Genomic DNA, 18744 nt, shown 5'->3' with positions numbered 1-18744 from the left:
ATAACGAGTAACAGTAACGCAATAAACACGATAAAAAGGCCCATAAAATGCCTGCAGTGTACTTTTAGGGAGGTGCAGTAAAAGTCTACTGAAAGCTTATGAACAACGTTTTAAGTGGAAAATCACTCAATTTACATTTATTGACAACAATTTGAAACAGATAAGTACAGTGCAGTGTTTTATAATCCAACTGCAACGAATACCATCCAAATAATAGTATAAGTTTAAAGCTGCATTGTACAGTTATTTGTACAGCAGGAAACCTGTTTGCTGGACAGGTCGGCGCGCGCACTCGAAACTGTCACACTCTCCTTCTTTAACTAATAGATTTATTGACTACAGCAGTTGGATAATAAATCTCTTATTAGATGTTTTGGTGTGTAGTATCGCTTTACATTTTTACTTGTTGTTTGTATTTTGATTCGCCCTACGGGCTCGTCCAAATACGGCACAACTCGTAAAAATATACAGCGATACTAAACACCAAAACATCTAATAAGATACATATAATTAGGTAACTATGACGAAAGTGAAAACAGTGTGGTATGGTTGTGTTGTTACAGTTACAGTAACTATTGTTTGAAAGCGACGACACTTTAATGTTATCTGCCGCAAACATGTGTCGGACGTAGGCGATGACATGTATTAGTAGCTGTACTATTATTTGTATTTTTGTGAGACCCCTGTCTTAGTGGCTGCTATTTAACGAGCTGATGAATAAAGCTTGTAATTATTCGTTAATCGTAACACAATTTCGTGACCGTTATATACAGGTAAAAGACAATGAAATTGTGGCCTCAGGAAGTCTAAAGGGTGACCGCGTCCGTTATATACAGGTGACCGTTATATGCAGGTCAACTTAACAGTAGGTATAGCGGACGATGTTTGGGAAGTTATTCAGTGACCGTTATTCACAGGGTGACCGCAATATACATGGCCGTTATATACAGGTTTTACTGTAGGTAGAAAATCCAAGTTTGAAAGTGGTTCGTAAGAAATTCCATGGTATACCACGAGAAAGCGTTGCTATTTGTATGCGGATTCAGATCGATTGGGACCCTGAGGCGTCTGTCAATAAAAAAGAAAAAGTGCATTGTGGCGTCAAGTTAAAAAACCCTACAAATTTAACAATGGGCAGTAAACACTTGTTTTGGTTTAGCACTTAGCGTAAGCAAAGATTATAACTCTCTTCTAATCAACCTTTTCATACTTGTTGTGCTCAATCAGGTACAAGCTCCAAACTGGAAAAATCGGTGGAGACCGCTGTCATGTGTAGAGAGAAACATCACGAGAATGAGCCTCTCAATTATTACTGTCAGGACTGCAAAGTTTGCATTTGCGACAAGTGTGGACAAACACGTCATACAAATCACACAAAGGTGGATATCAAGCAAGCCGCCGAGGAACAAAAACTAAAGATGGCGGAGCTTGTGCAGGAAATGAAAGTACATATTCCTGAACACACGACCCAAATGGAGAAAACAACAGAAATGTTGAAGAAAAACGGAGAGAAAATTGCTGCCGCTCGTAACAAAGTGTTGACCACTGTTGAAGAATTCATTCGAGTGTTAAAGGAGCACGAGATCGCCATGGTGACCAAGTTGGATGTTATTGAGAACGAACAGAAAAGAGATTACTCCGCACAATTAGAACACTTTAAGATATCCGCCACGCAACTGAAAACGTCTGTGGAACATTGCCAAAGAATTTTACAAGGAAACAACAGCGTTGAAATTCTTGAAGCGCAGCAGGGTGTTATGGAAAAGTGCAAAGGTCTCCTAAATGCGAAGAAAATGAACATTTATAAACCATCGCATGTTCAATACAATACAAACGAAGAGGATACCCAGAGTGTTAGACGCGCGTTTCTTGGTGAAGTTGTTGTCAGTACAACTGATCCTCTACAATCAGTGGCGGAAGGGAAAGGCTTAAAAGAGGCAGAAGCTGGAAGAGAAGCTAGCCTAACAATCACGACAAAAAATTCAGAGGGGCAGCAGTGTTATAACGAAATCGACCAGATTGTTGTAAAAGTTCGCACTCCGTCAGAACAAGACCTCGACAACAACATTGCAGACAACGAAGATGATAAATATAGCGTCACCTACACACCCGAATGTGACGGACATCATGACCTGGTGATTGAAGTTAATGGTCAACCGCTGACTAGCAGTCCATGGAGTGTTCACGTGAAGCCGCATCAATACCATGCCGTACGTTCTTTTGGATCACGTGGTAAAGGACAAGGAAAATTTGATGGCCCCTGCGACATTGCAATAAGTGACAAGACAGGGAACATTGCAGTTGCCGACACTTTTAATAATAGAGTACAGCTTTTTAACTCGGATGGAATTTATTTGAGAGAGTATGGTCAGAAAGGACTTGACGCCAAGCAACTTTATTTTCCCTTTTCAGTAGCATTCAACAAGTCTGGTGACGTCACTATCTTGGATTCTGGTGATATTTTTTGTTTCGCTGAAAGTGGTCAGTTTATTAAAAACATCTTCAGCAAACATTTGATCAATCCAGTATCCATAGCCATTGCTTGTGATGACCGCATGCTCATGAGTGAACGTGGTGACAACAAGCTCAAAGTCCTCTCCCCTGACGGTACAAAACTGCTGCTGTCACTCAGCTGTCCAGGCTGCGATGAGTCCCCTTTGTTTGCTTTACATCATCAAGACAGGTTTTTCGTCTCCTATCACAAGGCTCGATGCGTCAAGTTATTTAATAATGAAGGGGAATTTCTATATGATTTTGGTACAAAGGGGCCTGGTAAGCTGGACCATCCTCTTGGACTCGCTGTTGACAAGTTTGACAACTTGTTAGTCTGTGACGGTCGAAATGTTAAAGTTTTTACACTGAAAGGAGAGTTTCTAAACTCGATAGAAGGACAGCCCGTCCAACTTCAAAACCCTTTGGCTGCTGCTGTGTCAAACGCTGGGCAAGTATTCATTACTGATATAGGAAAACACTGTGTTCGTGTTTTTGAGTGAACAACTGTTTTAGCCGTTTCGATTTATTATAAGGAGTCTCGGAATAGTTTTGTCTTAGATTTTTGGGTGTAAAGCTTTCCAAACAAAATCTCGGCTGTAGGAAACAATGTAGGAAACGACAGCTCTTTATTAGCTATGATTTTAAAAAGTTTAATATTAAAGAACTACTCTAAGGTGCAGTGAAACATCATCCAATCCATTAGTTATCTTTAACGGAATATTGCTAGGTGTCATGAAAAGCAAATCATTCAGTAGCTGACTGATTCAATTCGTTTGACTGATGTAAATGCACATGACCTGGATTATTGGAAATTCTTATCTATAGTTTTATTAATTTTTTTCATCATTTAACAAAATATCTAGGCAGGTTATCCCAGTTCAGCAGAGCTGGTTTAAATCTGGTACTGTATCTAAGGAATACTAATAATTATGATGAAAATGCCGGCATTACAGCCAACACCAAACTATAGAATAAGTGAGTTCAAAATAAGTCTCGTCGCCTGGAAAACATTGAAAGGGTATTTTTTTAGCTAGCGATCTGATTTCACCTGGAAAAGTGTCGTAGGTTTTTGCTCCATCATATCGACAAAAAATACATCCTGACAGACTGACCGACCTAGAGCGAAGTTCAGTGTTTACAAACATTAAGGTTGTTTATCCTTTACAAGGAGAAACTGGTTCGTCTACGGTTGTGTAAATGGTAAGCAAAAATGCTTGATGGTAAGTTCCGTTCGGACTGGCCATTTACCGTTTGCTAAAAAACACCAATTTACACGAGTTCGACTTGATCATAATTCCAAGATAGCGGTGAAGAATTGCAAACGGTAAGCACATTTTCCACTCGGATGTTTCGGTTCGAAATGTTGAGCTACCTTTCAAGACGCTTCGTTTATTTCACAAGTTTTCCGGTCGGTCGAGCCAAAATTGTCTTACCATTTACATTTTCACCGAAATTTTTCGGAATTTTTTGGTAAATGGTGAACAACCTGCATCATCAGCAAGATTCCACGGGAGCATCCAACGACAAGTAGGTCTTTCTCCTGCACGGTGACACTTGAACGTAAGGTAAAATGTCAAAGCAGGTAGCTATTGTTTGACGTACTCTTGTTGATAACGTGGTCACGAACAATTTTAACAATGTAGATATTAAATGATTTCTCAAAAAAACGACAGACGTCCAAACGGGTACATGATTTTTTAAATCTAATTGAGTAACTTTTGGAGATCAGTTATTTTATACCGCGAGTTGTATCGTAGAGGGCTCCTGGTCTTTTTAAAGGAGGAAGTCACTCCAAAAAAATTACCTTTTTTGTCTTTTCCTATAGCGAGTAAACATTCAGCTTTTCTACTCACCAAAGTTTCAGCCTCTGAAGTGCCCGTTATCCTGAAGAAATTCGTCTCGAAAGAAGCGACTTCGGAGGCCGCCATTTTGAAACTGTCTTTGCAGCCCGGCCGAGTTTATGTGACGTCATTCCGTCCGATTCAAAATTGGCAGGAAGGAGAAAAACCTGCAACTGACTTGGCATCCTTCACAAGGTCAGCAAAATCTATTTCTTTTCCACGTGGTTATCCACTTCACCATCTTCAATGCTATCATTTTGGATTTGGCTCAAAATAATTTGGCTCAAGAGCAGCCATAACCCAGAGTGGTCAGTTAAAAGATTCTTCGGAAGCCATTTGGACAAAAATATCTCGGACGGAATGACGTCACGAAAAGGCGGCCTGGCTGCTGTGTACTGTTCAAAATGGCGGCAACGTAACGATGTTCGAATTTTGGGCTTCTTTGGAGACGAATTTCGTAAGAAGACCTGCACTTTAGAGGCTGAAACTTCGGTGAGTGGTTAAACGTAGTGCAAGGTTTTTATTAGCATTGACAAAAAGAAGTCGGTGCACTTTAATTAAGAATATACTTCGATTATGTTATTAAAGAATTTGAAAGTTTCATGAGATAAACCGCGTGATTCCGTTTATAAGTTTCAGTAACGCGCCGTTGTCAGTTCAGGCATTTGTAATTATCTTATTCCAGTTTTGTTTATTAATTAATCAAATGATTGAATGAGAAAAAAAATAATTTTGTATAGTTTTGATTATAGATGGAATAAAATACACAGCTATTCGACTGCGAGTCATTCTTCGGTTCTTCTTGTCTTAATTTTCTCTCCAAACATGATGGTGGTCACCCAACTACTTAAGCTTCATAGTTATTTTGGGTGACCAGCTACTAAATGTATTTTTAATTAATCTTTTACAATTAATTGCTTTAACTTTTTTTGCGCTAAAAATAAACCTTGTTGTTGTTGTTGTTGTTGTTGTTGTTATTGTTGTTGAAACACAACGTGCTCCTCCAATCACACAAAACCTGCTGTTTGTTTGTTTGTTTATTTTTTTTCTCGTGATTTGCTTGTTTGTGTAGGAACAATTAAGCCAGCAGCTAAAAGTCATTTTTAAAGTGTATTTTCCCGCCCTTCGCGTCAGTTACATATTTCTGCTTCGTTTTCTGATTGGTCTACAGCGTTGTAACATTTATTACGATTGGCCAGTCTTAGAACAGCTTAAGAGTCCCTGTCCATAAATATGGAAAATAACTCGGCAAGGGTCGAAAATCCGATTTCGCTCATATTCCTATGGTAGATAGGCTAGGGCATGACAAAAACTACTGGATAGTCTTTTTGACAAAATATCCTTTTATTTCAAAGAAATATGCAAATTACCAAAGTCCGTTAAAATCGTCATTTGACGCACTATTTTACTAAACAAGTTTGAGAACCTCGAATGCAAAACCATATCATTCTTCCGTCTTTAAAACACTCAAATATTTTTGTGCAATGTTTAATTGTGTACTGGGTTGATTTTAAGGAATGTTGCGGTTTTTGTTGGGTGCAAAATAATTAAATTTCGAAGACATGTATTTCATTCACTTAAAAGTACTTCGTAAAAATAATTGATTTTCACCATGCGCGAAACCTTCAAATGGATTAAGCTTCTAGTGGTTGAATCGCAGAAGGATGGTCTACAGATTCCTGTAAAAATTTCTCTGGGCAAATGATTGTGAGCGACTCGAGAGCTTTTCAAAGTACGTTAAAAATGCAGATATTTGACCATCCGTCGTCAAATTTCTATCTACGGGTTAGACATATATTTTAGCAAGCGCCACATGTCTTGAGCTATATTAAGTTGAAAGAGACACAGAGCTGATAATTTCGAAATGTTCTAACCTTATTTGCTGTAAAAGGCAGGTCCGAAAGCCGATTTGACGTGTTTCTGTCACCATTCGTCGCACATAAAGCAGAAGTTTGCTTTTGTTTACACAACGTCCGATGTACATCGCCAACTGTCAACTTATCTAATGGTCGAATACCATGAATCTCTGACCCTCTTTCGACACATATGATCAGCACTGCATCTAAGTCAAAAACGGCTAAGTGATTTGTAGATAGTTGCTTGCTTTGCACTACACCAAAATATTACGTTTGATCATCGTTTGATCTCTTGCTGCTTGAATCCTAGCTTACAGCGGTTCCTTATTTGTTCGTCACGCAATGCTGTCATCCCATTTTAGGGTTTAGGGGTAGGACAATTTCTAACCTAACACGTAAGGCTCCGTAAGGCTCGGAACCAAAGGGAGCACACAATCTTGTTGAGTAGGAAGAGACTAAATTAAGCAATGAAAAGAATGAATAGTTAACCATTACCCGTGTTGTTATCTTTTACTAGACAACCGCAAGCTACCCGCCCTGCGTAAACACTGTAACGCTAAACTCGTACCTAGGTCTTTTCGCGCTGTACAATTATTTTTGGTTTACATATAATACAGTGGGCTACCCTCGGGGAAATGGGAGGTGGCCGCTTAATAGGGGTTGGCCGCTTAATAGAGGTTGGTGTGCCTTGAATATTTTTTCACCATCGGGCTATAAATTTAGCTAAATTTCTTAGTAAACATGGAGTCAATTCAAGACAATCATGATAGCCGTCATTCTCGGAGACCCAGGGGCAGTTAGTGGGGGCAGGGAAAAAGTGTAAACGGGTCTTTTCACCCGTTTAGACTTTTCCCCGCTCCCAATAACTGGCCCTGGGTCTCCGAGAATGACGGCTATCATGATTGTCTTGAATTGACTCCATGTTTACTAAGAAATTTAGCTAAATTTATAGCCCGATGGTGAAAAAATATTCAAGGCACACCAACCTCTATTAAGCGGCCAACCCCTATTAAGCGGCCACCTCCCATTTCCCCGAGGGTAGCCCACTGTATTATATGTAAACCAAAAATAATTGCACAGCGCGAAAAGACCTAGGTACGAGTTTAGCGTTACAGTGTTTACGCAGGGCGGGTAGCTTGCGGTTGTCTAGTAAAAGATAACAACACGGGTAATGGTTAACTATTCATTCTTTTCATTGCTTAATTTAGTCTCTTCCTACTCAACAAGATTGTGTGCTCCCTTTGGTTCCGAGCCTTACGGAGCCTTACGTGTTAGGTTAGAAATTGTCCTACCCCTAAACCCTAAAATGGGATGACAGCATTGCGTGACGAACAAATAAGGAACCGCTGTAAGCTAGGATTCAAGCAGCAAGAGATCAAACGATGATCAAACGTAATATTTTGGTGTAGTGCAAAGCAAGCAACTATCTACAAATCACTTAGCCGTTTTTGACTTAGATGCAGTGCTGATCATATGTGTCGAAAGAGGGTCAGAGATTCATGGTATTCGACCATTAGATAAGTTGACAGTTGGCGATGTACATCGGACGTTGTGTAAACAAAAGCAAACTTCTGCTTTATGTGCGACGAATGGTGACAGAAACACGTCAAATCGGCTTTCGGACCTGCCTTTTACAGCAAATAAGGTTAGAACATTTCGAAATTATCAGCTCTGTGTCTCTTTCAACTTAATATAGCTCAAGACATGTGGCGCTTGCTAAAATATATGTCTAACCCGTAGATAGAAATTTGACGACGGATGGTCAAATATCTGCATTTTTAACGTACTTTGAAAAGCTCTCGAGTCGCTCACAATCATTTGCCCAGAGAAATTTTTACAGGAATCTGTAGACCATCCTTCTGCGATTCAACCACTAGAAGCTTAATCCATTTGAAGGTTTCGCGCATGGTGAAAATCAATTATTTTTACGAAGTACTTTTAAGTGAATGAAATACATGTCTTCGAAATTTAATTATTTTGCACCCAACAAAAACCGCAACATTCCTTAAAATCAACCCAGTACACAATTAAACAGTGCACAAAAATATTTGAGTGTTTTAAAGATGGAAGAATGATGTGGTTTTGCATCCGAGGCTCTCAAACTTGTTAATAAAGTGGTGCGTCAAATGACGATTTTAACGGACTTTGGTAATTTGCATATTTCTTTGAAATAAAAGGATATTTTGTCAAAAAGACTATCCAGTAGTTTTTGTCATGCCCTAGCCTATCTACCATAGGAATATGAGCGAAATCGAATTTTCGACCCTTGCCGCGAAATTAAGAATTTGTCTGATTTTTACAGGCAGGCACTCTTAATATGAAGAAATTCCTTCAAAATATATAATAAAACACATGGACGACTGAACGCCTGACATCTTATTACATAGCACTTCAACGCCACAGGCAAAGCGCGCTTTTCAATCCACCATCTAAGGAGGCTATAAAGCAGGCATATACACTGGAGTTTGATGACCCCCTTCCCAGACCTTCAATTCCTCGGCATGGTTTTCTTCTGGCACAAATATAGCCACATGCAGTTTCTGAAAAGAAAAGCAGAAGAAAGAAACCCGCCACTGAGTTAGTGAGTCAGTCCCCAGGTTTCGCCAAGTATCATGGTTAATTCTTCAGCCAAGAGTTGGAATCTCCTGGGAATTAGATAAGGTTTTGGTTACTTGAAGGCAAAACGGCGTCTGGTCACGCGACAAATCCTTAACGCCAATAGGCCATTTTGCTAATGCAGATATTTCCCAGTTTCATTCCCTTGACGGGGCAAGAAGTGATCACTCGGCCAAAAATGACCTAATTAATTCATTAAGTAAATCAAATTTTGTCCCCACAACGGACTGTAGCTAGCATTAGTAAAATGGTGTATTCTGATTTTTGTCACTTTGAGCTTTGTCAAGGTCACAAACAACTTGAGAAAGGAAAAAGAATATAAAATAAATCTGAGAGGACGAAGTTCGTGGACCACAATTATGGAAACATTGCCAATTGACACACATAAATGTTTTCCTTTTCCAGTAAATGTCTCAATATTTCCTTGTAAGTAGCTAAATATTCCACATTCGCATTTACACACACGCAACTTGGGTGTGACTTGCGTTATTTCTAATTATAAAACAACATCACAGAACCCTTTGAGTTGTCCACTTCCGTTTCCGGGTGTGTACATCACAGTCCGCTAACGGTACAAACCCGGCTCTTACACTCACCTGTGATGTGTTTCCTCCATCGTTTCCACGCCAATAAATGTCCACAATAGTTTTTATGACTAACAGTGGCACACAGAGCACAGAAGCAACAGTGATGAGCCATCCCACTGCCTCCCCCCACGGGGGATACACGTAATCCTCATACATGATTCTAGTGTACTTGATCAAGCTGAACATCGAGATACCCTGTGGGAGAAAAACAGAAAACACCGTAGAATTCTTGTTACAACAATCCTGTCGGACTCAAAAAATAAGCCTCAACCCACCCACTTCCAACTTTAGGAGCGAACTCCTTCCCATGATAAGCACCTCGAATGTAATCCTATGAGCTTTTATTTAGATTCAGCCCATAATCACGCTAAAGAAAGATTATAACTTCTTCCGATACAAGGCCTTTATTGTACAGCTTGTTTTATCGCATTTTGTGTCTGAGTATGCTCAAAGACTTGTAATGTTCAATCACTGACTTTTAGTGAAAAAGTTCTCAGCCATTCTTCCATGCACCTGAACTGCTTTAAGCAAAGCATCACTTCTAAACAAAGCCGTGAGCATTAAGCCTTTTATCCATTTCCACGTCCCAAAGACAAATCCAGAACTTATTACTGGCACATTATCAAACGCACAAAGAAGTACAAACTATTGACAAGTGAGATGTTTATTTAATTAATCTTATAGCATTGCTCAACGTAAGATCGAAACCCTCTCGGACACACTCGGAGAGTTTCCGATTCTCCTCACCCAATCAAAAACAAGCTCGAGCTGTCACGGCCACTTATGAGCACTCCCAACACACTCATGCTCACATAACTTGGCAATGTTAGCAACAAAACCATCGAAATCAGTCAACTGGTGCTTGTCCCCAAGCCTCTAACGCATACGTTCTTTGGGCTTGGGAGGAGCGCGTGACAAACTCAAAGACCGTCTGGGCAGAAGACTTATTGACTTTATTAAATGTTACCAGGAGTCCATTGACCAGCATTTTTTGCAGAGTGGCAGTAAAAATGCAAACTCGTTCCCGTGAAAGAAGGCCAGGGGAACGAGGTTGAGTACAAATGAACTTACCAACACCATCAGCGGTGACAGATACTTCCAGCAAATCAGCCACCATTTTGAAATTGGATGACCTATCATAGCTTCGACATCTTTTAAAAACCTGTCAGCTCCTAAAAAAAGTAACCGCTGCTATAAGTTTTACGTCACGAGGCATAAAACTCAAAAAATATTGATCTGGAATGCTATTCTTAAACATCAGATTCTCTGAACTATTACTCTTCATGTAATACTTTCTTATGAAGAACGTGTTAATGGGTATTTTCTTGACTAACATTCATCCTCCAAGCAAAATGATGCCATTTGTCCCCACTTTATGCTTCCAAAAGCCAAAAGTTCTGACGAAGGATAAAACGTTTTTCCAAAAAAGACGCGCCACTCACCATAAATCCATACGACAGCAATCAGCTCTAAAAACACAATGAACAAGAGCGACAAACCGGCTGAAAACGAGTCGAGCAGGTTAAACACGTATATGCCACCCTGTAAAAGCAAAACAAGAAACTCTCAGTTGAAATGACCAAGCTTGAGTTACGACTAATAGTGTTCCTTTATAACGCCGTAACCTTCAGAGTTTGTCTGTCATACAGCCGTTTCTTAGCAAGGAGTGACGAAATGATCGATCGCTCTTTTCGCATCAGTGTTTCCATCAGTCGAAGATAGAGAAACAAGAAAAAGGTAGTGCGTCAAGGAATTGCACAGGGGGGCAGGGGACAGAGGTTGGGAGTTGAAAATTAGAATGCGGGAACAAGGGGATCTCTTCTCCAGTCTTCTTTCGCTCTTGTCCCAGTGTCCCTACTCTTCGCTTCCCGATCGTCCAGTTTTCTTACTAGAAAGATTAAGTATGACTTTCAGACGGCAAACACCTTGCGAGCAAAGTCTCCTTCGATCTTCCTCGCAAGGTAGACGGCAAACGGCAAACGTCAAACCGCCGTCAAACGTCAAACGTCAAAAGGCAAACATAAACCCTTTGCCTTCTTTTTTCAGCTGTTTGTACAGTAGAGTGAAAATATTTGTATTTGCGATGAATAGTAGAAGATATTTATCAATTTAGGTGTGATTTATTTAAGAAAAAGAACAGAGATAAGTTTTGCGTTTGTTGTTTCCTGTAAACGTCAAACTTAACCTCTCTAATCTCTCCTAAAAGGTACAGGCTGAATTGACTACACAGGAAAGTCCCACTAGAAACAGCAGAACGCATAACACCAACACAACCAGCTCCCTGAATCGACTCAATTTGTGAGGATAGCGTTCTATTGACAAGCGACTACTATCTCCACTAGACCACACTGAAAATCAAATTAAGTAAAGATAAAAATAACACAAAAGATAAGTAAGATACAACAAGTTGACTGCTTGAGGGAATAGGTCCATTTTCTTAAGATAATTCAGTTGGATATACAAATAAATTTATAATGTTTACATTATTTAGAGCGGAAGCTACATCAGACTTAGCTAGTTTCCAGGCGGGTCCTCTATCCTGGTCGAATTGGAATTTGGATTGTTTGGGTTTTTGTGAAGGGAGGAAACCCGCAGAACCCTGAAAAAAATTAAACCCTCGAAGCAACGCGAAAACCAACAACAAATTTAACCCACGTATGGCACCGGGCCGGAATCGCACCACTGCGCCATCCCTGCTCCCCAAACAGCTGGTGGGTCTCGCTAATTAGGCCGCCCACTTTACAGTTCCTTTGTTGTTATGGCACAAACCTTGTCTTTTTTTAAAATATAAATTATTGTGTTATCGTGCTAATTAGTTTCTAATCTCTGTCATCCGTCAGTCCGTAGGGCAAACCAAGTCTCGCTTCCATATCATGCAGAGGCCAGGTTACATTTCACAGAACCGTCTAATGGTCTGTTCTGTTGCAGCCTGGTCTTAAAGGTCATATTGTTTGGATGATAGCGAAATGCTGATTTTGAGGTGATTTTGCTGCGTCACACAACAGTCTAATACAGTCGAACCTCTTTTTTAAAGTGGCCACCCCCTATTAAGTGGCCACCCTTCATTAAGCGGCTAGTTATCAAAGTTCCGAGATTACTGTCAGTAAAATACGGAGAAGAAAACCCCTATCAACCGGCCACCTCTATCAAGCAGCCGTGGCCATCTTTAGGTCGTCTCGTTGAGGGTTCTCCAATTTTCTTTACCTCTGTTAAACGACCACCCAAAATTTAATACACGTAGTTTAGCTTTGTTTTGAAAAGACTATAACAGATAACAGTTCGAAGTAGAAAAGCACGATTGTCTTGAAGTGATTCCATATTCACAAAAAAATTAACTCCATGGTAAAAAAATATTCAGAGTACACCAACTCCTATTAAACTGCCACCTCCCATTTCCCCGACGGTGGCCGCTTAACAGGGGTTCGACTGTGTTTAATGAAATCTCAGCTTTCAGAAGTTAGAAAAACAGAAATAAATCAGCTACAGGGAGAAACACACGGTCAAAATTTGACAAGATTCAAACGGATTGTAAACTACGACGACGAAGTGCGTGTTATATAGCTTACAGTGAGAAAGAATTATTACCTGACTGTCAAGTCCCAACATGATCAACATGAAGAAGAACATCACGGCCCAGACCTGGGGCACAGGCAACTCCGCTAAGGCTGCTGGATAGGCTATAAACGCCAATCCGGGACCTTCGTAAAATTCAAAGAGGAAGGCATATGTAAGGCAATCTGATTAACGCAACAATATGTCAATCATCATTTGTAATACTGACGACGGACGGGAGAACTCGTGCGAGCTAATCGGGTTCGGCTATTTTTGTGGTAAGTTGGTTAGGGAACAAAACAAAATGCCGGTTTGCTCTAAATGATTGTAGAAAATTTTTTTTAAGTCGATAAGAGAGCTTAGAAGACTTAAAACCAACTAAAACACAAACAATCACAAATCAATTGAAACTATCCAGAAATCAAACACTACCGACCATCACAGTTCAATCTTTATTGAATTAAATCTTGATTTACTTTTCTCCATTTAGTCCTCATTTTTAATCATCCACTACATAAACTGAAAAAAAAATGAGGCACTCGCCAGCGATAAACCCCAGAATTGAGAAAATGGCAAATCCTGCAAATATGCTTGTAGCGCAGTTAGTGACGGATATGATTAAGGCGTCCCTAAAAGAAGTGATAGCAAAAGACACTTAATCGAAGAGGTCGGGTAGCTGCCCTCGCACGGACTCACATGAAAGGCTTGATACTCTTTGAGAGGACAATAGAACAAGCGACAGAAACAATGGCCCTAGCCCTAAAACAATAACAGCTGCTAACAAGCAAAAGAATTACAAGCTTACAACAGCGGCTACACTTCCGAATCGAAGTGTTCTTTAATTTGTGTTTGTAACATCACTTCATACAAGCTAAAAGGAGAAGCTGCTGAATTCCAAAGCCCGCGGTGTTTCTGGTCAGACATGTTCCTTAGTCCAGTTCTGGCTCTCTCTGTAACGCAACGCTACATTCTCAGGGGAAAGGGTTCGTCTCTCCCGAGAACGTAGCTTGGCGTGTCAGAGAGAGGACTAGAACTGGACTAACATGTTACTATGAACATGAAATAAGTATGCTCGAGGATGGCTAGGGGCCCGCAGGCTCACAAACATTGCTCATTGCACTGTTTTTGGATCGCAAGGAATCTGAATCGGAAAATATTGGGAAAAATCAAAAGGAATTTGGAAATTACAAAACGAAAACCTTACTTTAGAATGTTGCTCTTCTTGTAGTTGTAGCTAGCAAATGTGAGGTTGACGCCCATTCCCATTGTTAACGAGTACGAGACTCTAGCCGCAGCGTCTATCCACACCTTAAACAGCAAAATAGGGTTCAAGTGGGGCATTGACGGCGTGGTAAAGAGGTAAAGTCTGTATACGAGCCAAGTGGCTCATCAGGCCGGAGTTTATCCCGCTTTCTGTAACATGAAGCGACTAGGAATATTCCTGGATGGGATGCTAGTCCATCGCAGGGTTACCCCCAGCATTGAGTGACCCATTTGTAAACTTGGGTGGAGCCTTGCATACGGTCGGCACACCTAAAATTTGAATTAACCAATCAGGATTCTGCAGGGGGGGAACTCTACTGTCCTGACTTCAAATGCATGTTAATTTAAGTCAGGCATCGTTTCTTACTTAAGACGGCATTAAATGTTCCGGAAAAAGGATTTTTTTTCACTCCAAAAGCCATATGAGATTGTAAAGAGTGAAAACTTGAAACATTTTATGTCTCCAACCTTTTGATTTGGCGCCAAAAATGTGTCGCCCGCGCTTGGCAACTTGTTCTTCAATTGCTGTCGCCAGGTAAGATAATAGTTGTGTCATCTTGGACATTTTGAACAAAATGTGTTGTTCCTCGTCAAATTAAACCCAGAATCCTTGTGTTGAGGATTAGGAGAAGCCAAAGTAACTTAGAATTGTCTTTATTTTGTTAACTGTAAAGAAAAAGACTATTAACGCGTCGTTTCGGTAAGACAACTAGGTCTTGACTGCCGCTTGTACAGCGGGTGCGGCCACCGTAAGCAAGGAGAGTGGCACTGTGAGAGTGAAGTGTCTTGGCCAGGAACAAAACACAATGACCCTGGCTAGGGCTCGAACCCCGACCGGTAAATCCGGAGTCGAACGTACTAACCATGAGGCCACCACGCCTCCACAGTGGTGCATACTGTTGATCATTAACTTTTTACCCTTAAACAAGTCGAGTTACCTCTTATCGGTCGCCAGAGAGCGAGAGGTCGCATACTCCTTACATGGAGAAAGAGAGGCTGATCAGAAATTGCTATTTAGTAAAGACTATAAATCGTATATGTACCTTGGGATCGCCACGTCGCTCCCAGGAAGGCATAAGGTAGAATATCAGTCCGTCCTTCCCTCCAGGTAAGGTGATACCCCGGAAAAATAGGATCACCAGGATGAAGTAGGGACCGTGGCCGTCACGTACACAACCTGTTGACGATCGCAAAATTAGCTCCCTGCTGTTCCGTAAACCGACGTCCCTGAGTCTTCGTGCGTTCCTCTCCTTCTAGAAGACCTCTTCTGAACTAATATTAATTGACGTGTAGCGACTAGAACTTTCTTTGCGTTTGCGTTTGCGTTTGCGTTTCTCCGTGACCCCTGGGAATTATGCAACCCACTCTGTAGTACTTAAGCGTTCTTCATGCGTAGTTTTGGTTTCTGCCGCGTTTTCCTTAGCTGCTTCACTGTCGTGAGCCCTGAAGTGCAAATTCTAGAATTCGAGTCGCCACAGTTTTGTAAGTTTGTTTGCTCCGTTGTCAGTTTTTTTGTTTTTTTGTTTGTTTTTTTTTTGTCGTTATATTTGTACCTAAATATTTTGTCTTGTTTATTTTTTCAGTGGAATCACAATCACACACCCACGATCACTTTTTGTTTCTCTCGTGTTTACGCCCAGCATGATTAAACTTGTGCATTCAAACTGTGACGCCTGTAGCGCTTACTAGACCTACACGACGCAAAACATTTTGCTGAGTATAGATACTTTTGCGATGAACCTAGGAATAAATAATCATCATCATTTTGTTTGCCACGATAGAAAAAAGTATACACAATAACAGTGAATAGGCGAGGAGACATCCAAGAGGCCACCATGCAGGCCTGTTGCGGAGGCCCCTTCAACTGTTAATATAGTTTAAATGTAGTTTAAATTTTTAGCTTACAGAACCCACAATACGAAACCCATTTTCTAAGCATTGGAACTAAGTAGCTGAACCTTAATCATGTGAGAGGCACGTGATCACCTTTCCCGTCGTACGCACGCCCTTCCACATACAGAAATACACTAGTATCCAGGGCACGAGTACCGAGATGGTGATCGGTCCGTTGAGAGGGCCTGGTTCATGAACTCAGCTGGTGATCTTTAGAACTTTTTCCCTAAAGAAAACAATTAAAATTTTATCAATATTGTTTTATTAGACGGCTTTATTTTCGGTCACTTTTTTTTTGGCTGAAATTAAAATCGTCCGAAATTTTTTGCAAGTAATGTAGACTTTCGAAAATCGTTCTTAATTTATAATGTAATTATCGACTTACTCAAGGAATTCTCGACTGGGCGAGGCTCCCGAGGCGTTCGGATTGGAAGCATTAAAGATGTAACAATCTGGCGTGTTCCAAGGATGGTGACAACCCACCCAAGGAATACTGATCTTTCTTGAAAGCTTGGTAGAAGTAGAACAAAGACCACGCCATGATAACATTGTAATACATTGACACCAGGAACGAAACGGCAATGCTGGCAAACCCGATACCTAGAAAGGAAGAAAATCGAGTCAGCAAAATAAGCGTCTAGGATGCAATTGTCTCTGGCACCGTCAACACTACGGCGGAGAAATTTGAAAACGGAGGTTTCACTCTGAAAACACATTAAATGTTTTCCGTCCACACTACGCCGGAGGAATTTCAAAACGCAACAATCACCGGTCATTTTGGATTCGTGTTTGGGTTAAACTCGTCAGGAAAATCACATGGTTATCGTAACCTCATCGTTTTGGAAAAGCTTCGTTTTCAAAATGTTTTCTGTCCTAACCGGAGAATAAAACTGTATGAAAGCTCGAACATGAGCATAAGGATTTACACTACTCGTGATATTTGAAAATTCTTGCAAATTGAATTCCCCTAAAAGCTCGTGCAATTTTGAGAGAATTTTCACACATCACTTGTAGTGTAAATCCTTAATAGCACTCGCATTTGTAAAATGATACGAATCTTGGACGCCCTTCTGGAGCAGTGATGAGAGAAGAATTGAATGACAGTCTTAAGGGAGGGACCATTAGAAAATTGAAGTGGGAGTGAGGGAAAAGCAAAAAATAGTTTATGCAAGGAAGGGTGACTGAAAAAAAATCTTGCAAAGCAGAAGTGAAGAAAAAAAATTCATGCAGAGTGAATTGGACTGTCGAGCTTTAAAACTATACCCGCCTGAATGGCAACTTGGCAGCCACTTTAAACTGCATACTTTATACTTGGCAGCCACTTTGAACTCGACAATTTGCGACTTTGTCAGCTTGTAACTTGGCAACCACTTTATACTGAGTAGCAACCTCATCATGGACACTGCTAGCCAAACGCCCTTGCAGAAAAACCCTTATGAATAACCATGGCTTAAAAGTGATTAAAAAACCATGTGCTATAAAGAGCCATCCTGCTTTATATTATTCGTTTGCATTTAGGCAAGCACATCAGTACTGTGTTTTGAAAGAAATATAGAGTGATTTCCAAATAGAATATTTCCCCCTCCAATTCCCACCCCAATTAAAAAAATTCGTGCAGGGGATTAGCCCCCGCAAAAAAAAATCCTGCAGTGGCATTGGACGTGAAAAAAAATTCCTGCAAGCTGAAAAGGTCCCAACCTGCCCCCCATCCTCCCCCCCTAAATTTTCTAATGGTCCGTCCCTAAGTAAAGCACAGGGAGAAATATTGCGTTACTGTATTCTTTAAGTACCATCAGAAGAGAAACTTGTGTAAAATAATTAAGTGTCTGTGAAGTTTCTTTCCAATCACAAATCAAAACAGTCATCATTACGTTTCTGTTACGTTTCCTCCGTCGGTTTCCTCAACTGAGACGCGATGCCGTGTTAACAGCAAATCTCAAGAGTCTAGTTCTGACTTACTAGACTTGAACCCTGTCTACCCCGTGCAAGGGGGGCATACAGTGTGGCACTAAATTTTTACGGGTTCTAATTTTTGCGAATTTTTGCGATTTTTTCCACGATCCGCAAAAACAAATTCTCGCCAAAATTTTTTCCGCTAAAATCTACTCAACTGGCAAAATTATACATACAAACATCACAAGTAGAATCTTGCTGCTGTCATTTATTTAAAGTCTCTTTTGTTCAAAAACAAAACGATGAAATGAGAAACAAAAAAAAAAAATTTACGGGAAAGGATCGCCTGAAGATGCTCTACTTAGTAGAGCGTCTACAATTGCACACAAGAGCACGATGTAATTGTGATAGAGTGACACTGATTACTGGATTACTGTGTTTTATATCTCTACATATTGTTCTCGCTTGTCAATAGACCAATTTCGATATATCGAAATTCAGCCTAAAACAATAGACCTCAGTAAGAGGCGCTGGGGAATAACTACAGAGTTTGTGGGGCTTATTCCCCAGAGCCTCGTGCTGAATTTTAATATATCGAAATTGGTCTATTGCATGCAGTTTATTTAACAATGTGGAAATGTTGTAGAGTCAATAAGATGATTGCTTGTCCAAGAATGGTTGGAAATGTGTTTTTCCTTCCTTTACATCCGGGCCATTATAACAGTTCTGACCATTTCCTATTTTATTTTT

General features: G+C 40.4%; 1 protein-coding gene and 1 pseudogene across 2 annotated transcripts in view; one reads left to right on the top strand and one right to left on the bottom strand.

The window, feature by feature from the left end:
• Window positions 1-3496, top strand: part of LOC145487982 (uncharacterized) — a 35149-nt gene extending 31653 nt beyond the window's left edge. The window contains exon 6 of the mRNA XM_081466747.1: window positions 1228-3496. Within this exon, the coding sequence (XP_081322873.1) occupies window positions 1228-2993 (1766 nt within the window). The 3' untranslated portion in view covers window positions 2994-3496. The remainder of the gene's footprint in view (window positions 1-1227) is intronic.
• A 1809-nt stretch (window positions 3497-5305) lies between these two features.
• On the bottom strand, window positions 5306-16877 carry LOC145487916 (sodium- and chloride-dependent GABA transporter 1-like; annotated as a pseudogene). Its single transcript, XR_014049465.1, has 12 exons — window positions 16871-16877; window positions 16487-16701; window positions 16195-16327; window positions 15252-15385; window positions 14150-14253; window positions 13489-13574; window positions 12979-13130; window positions 11613-11741; window positions 10836-10937; window positions 10465-10565; window positions 9403-9588; window positions 5306-8730 (listed from the first exon to the last, which is right to left on the bottom strand). The product of XR_014049465.1 is annotated as a sodium- and chloride-dependent GABA transporter 1-like (transcript).
• Window positions 16878-18744: the final 1867 nt, after the last annotated feature.

This window comes from Orbicella franksi, chromosome 5 (genome assembly GCF_964199315.1).
Source record: "Orbicella franksi chromosome 5, jaOrbFran1.1, whole genome shotgun sequence".
Lineage (NCBI taxonomy): Eukaryota > Metazoa > Cnidaria > Anthozoa > Scleractinia > Merulinidae > Orbicella > Orbicella franksi.
Note: the sequence above shows the minus strand (reverse complement) of the source record. Positions and strands in the feature narration are given on the sequence as shown.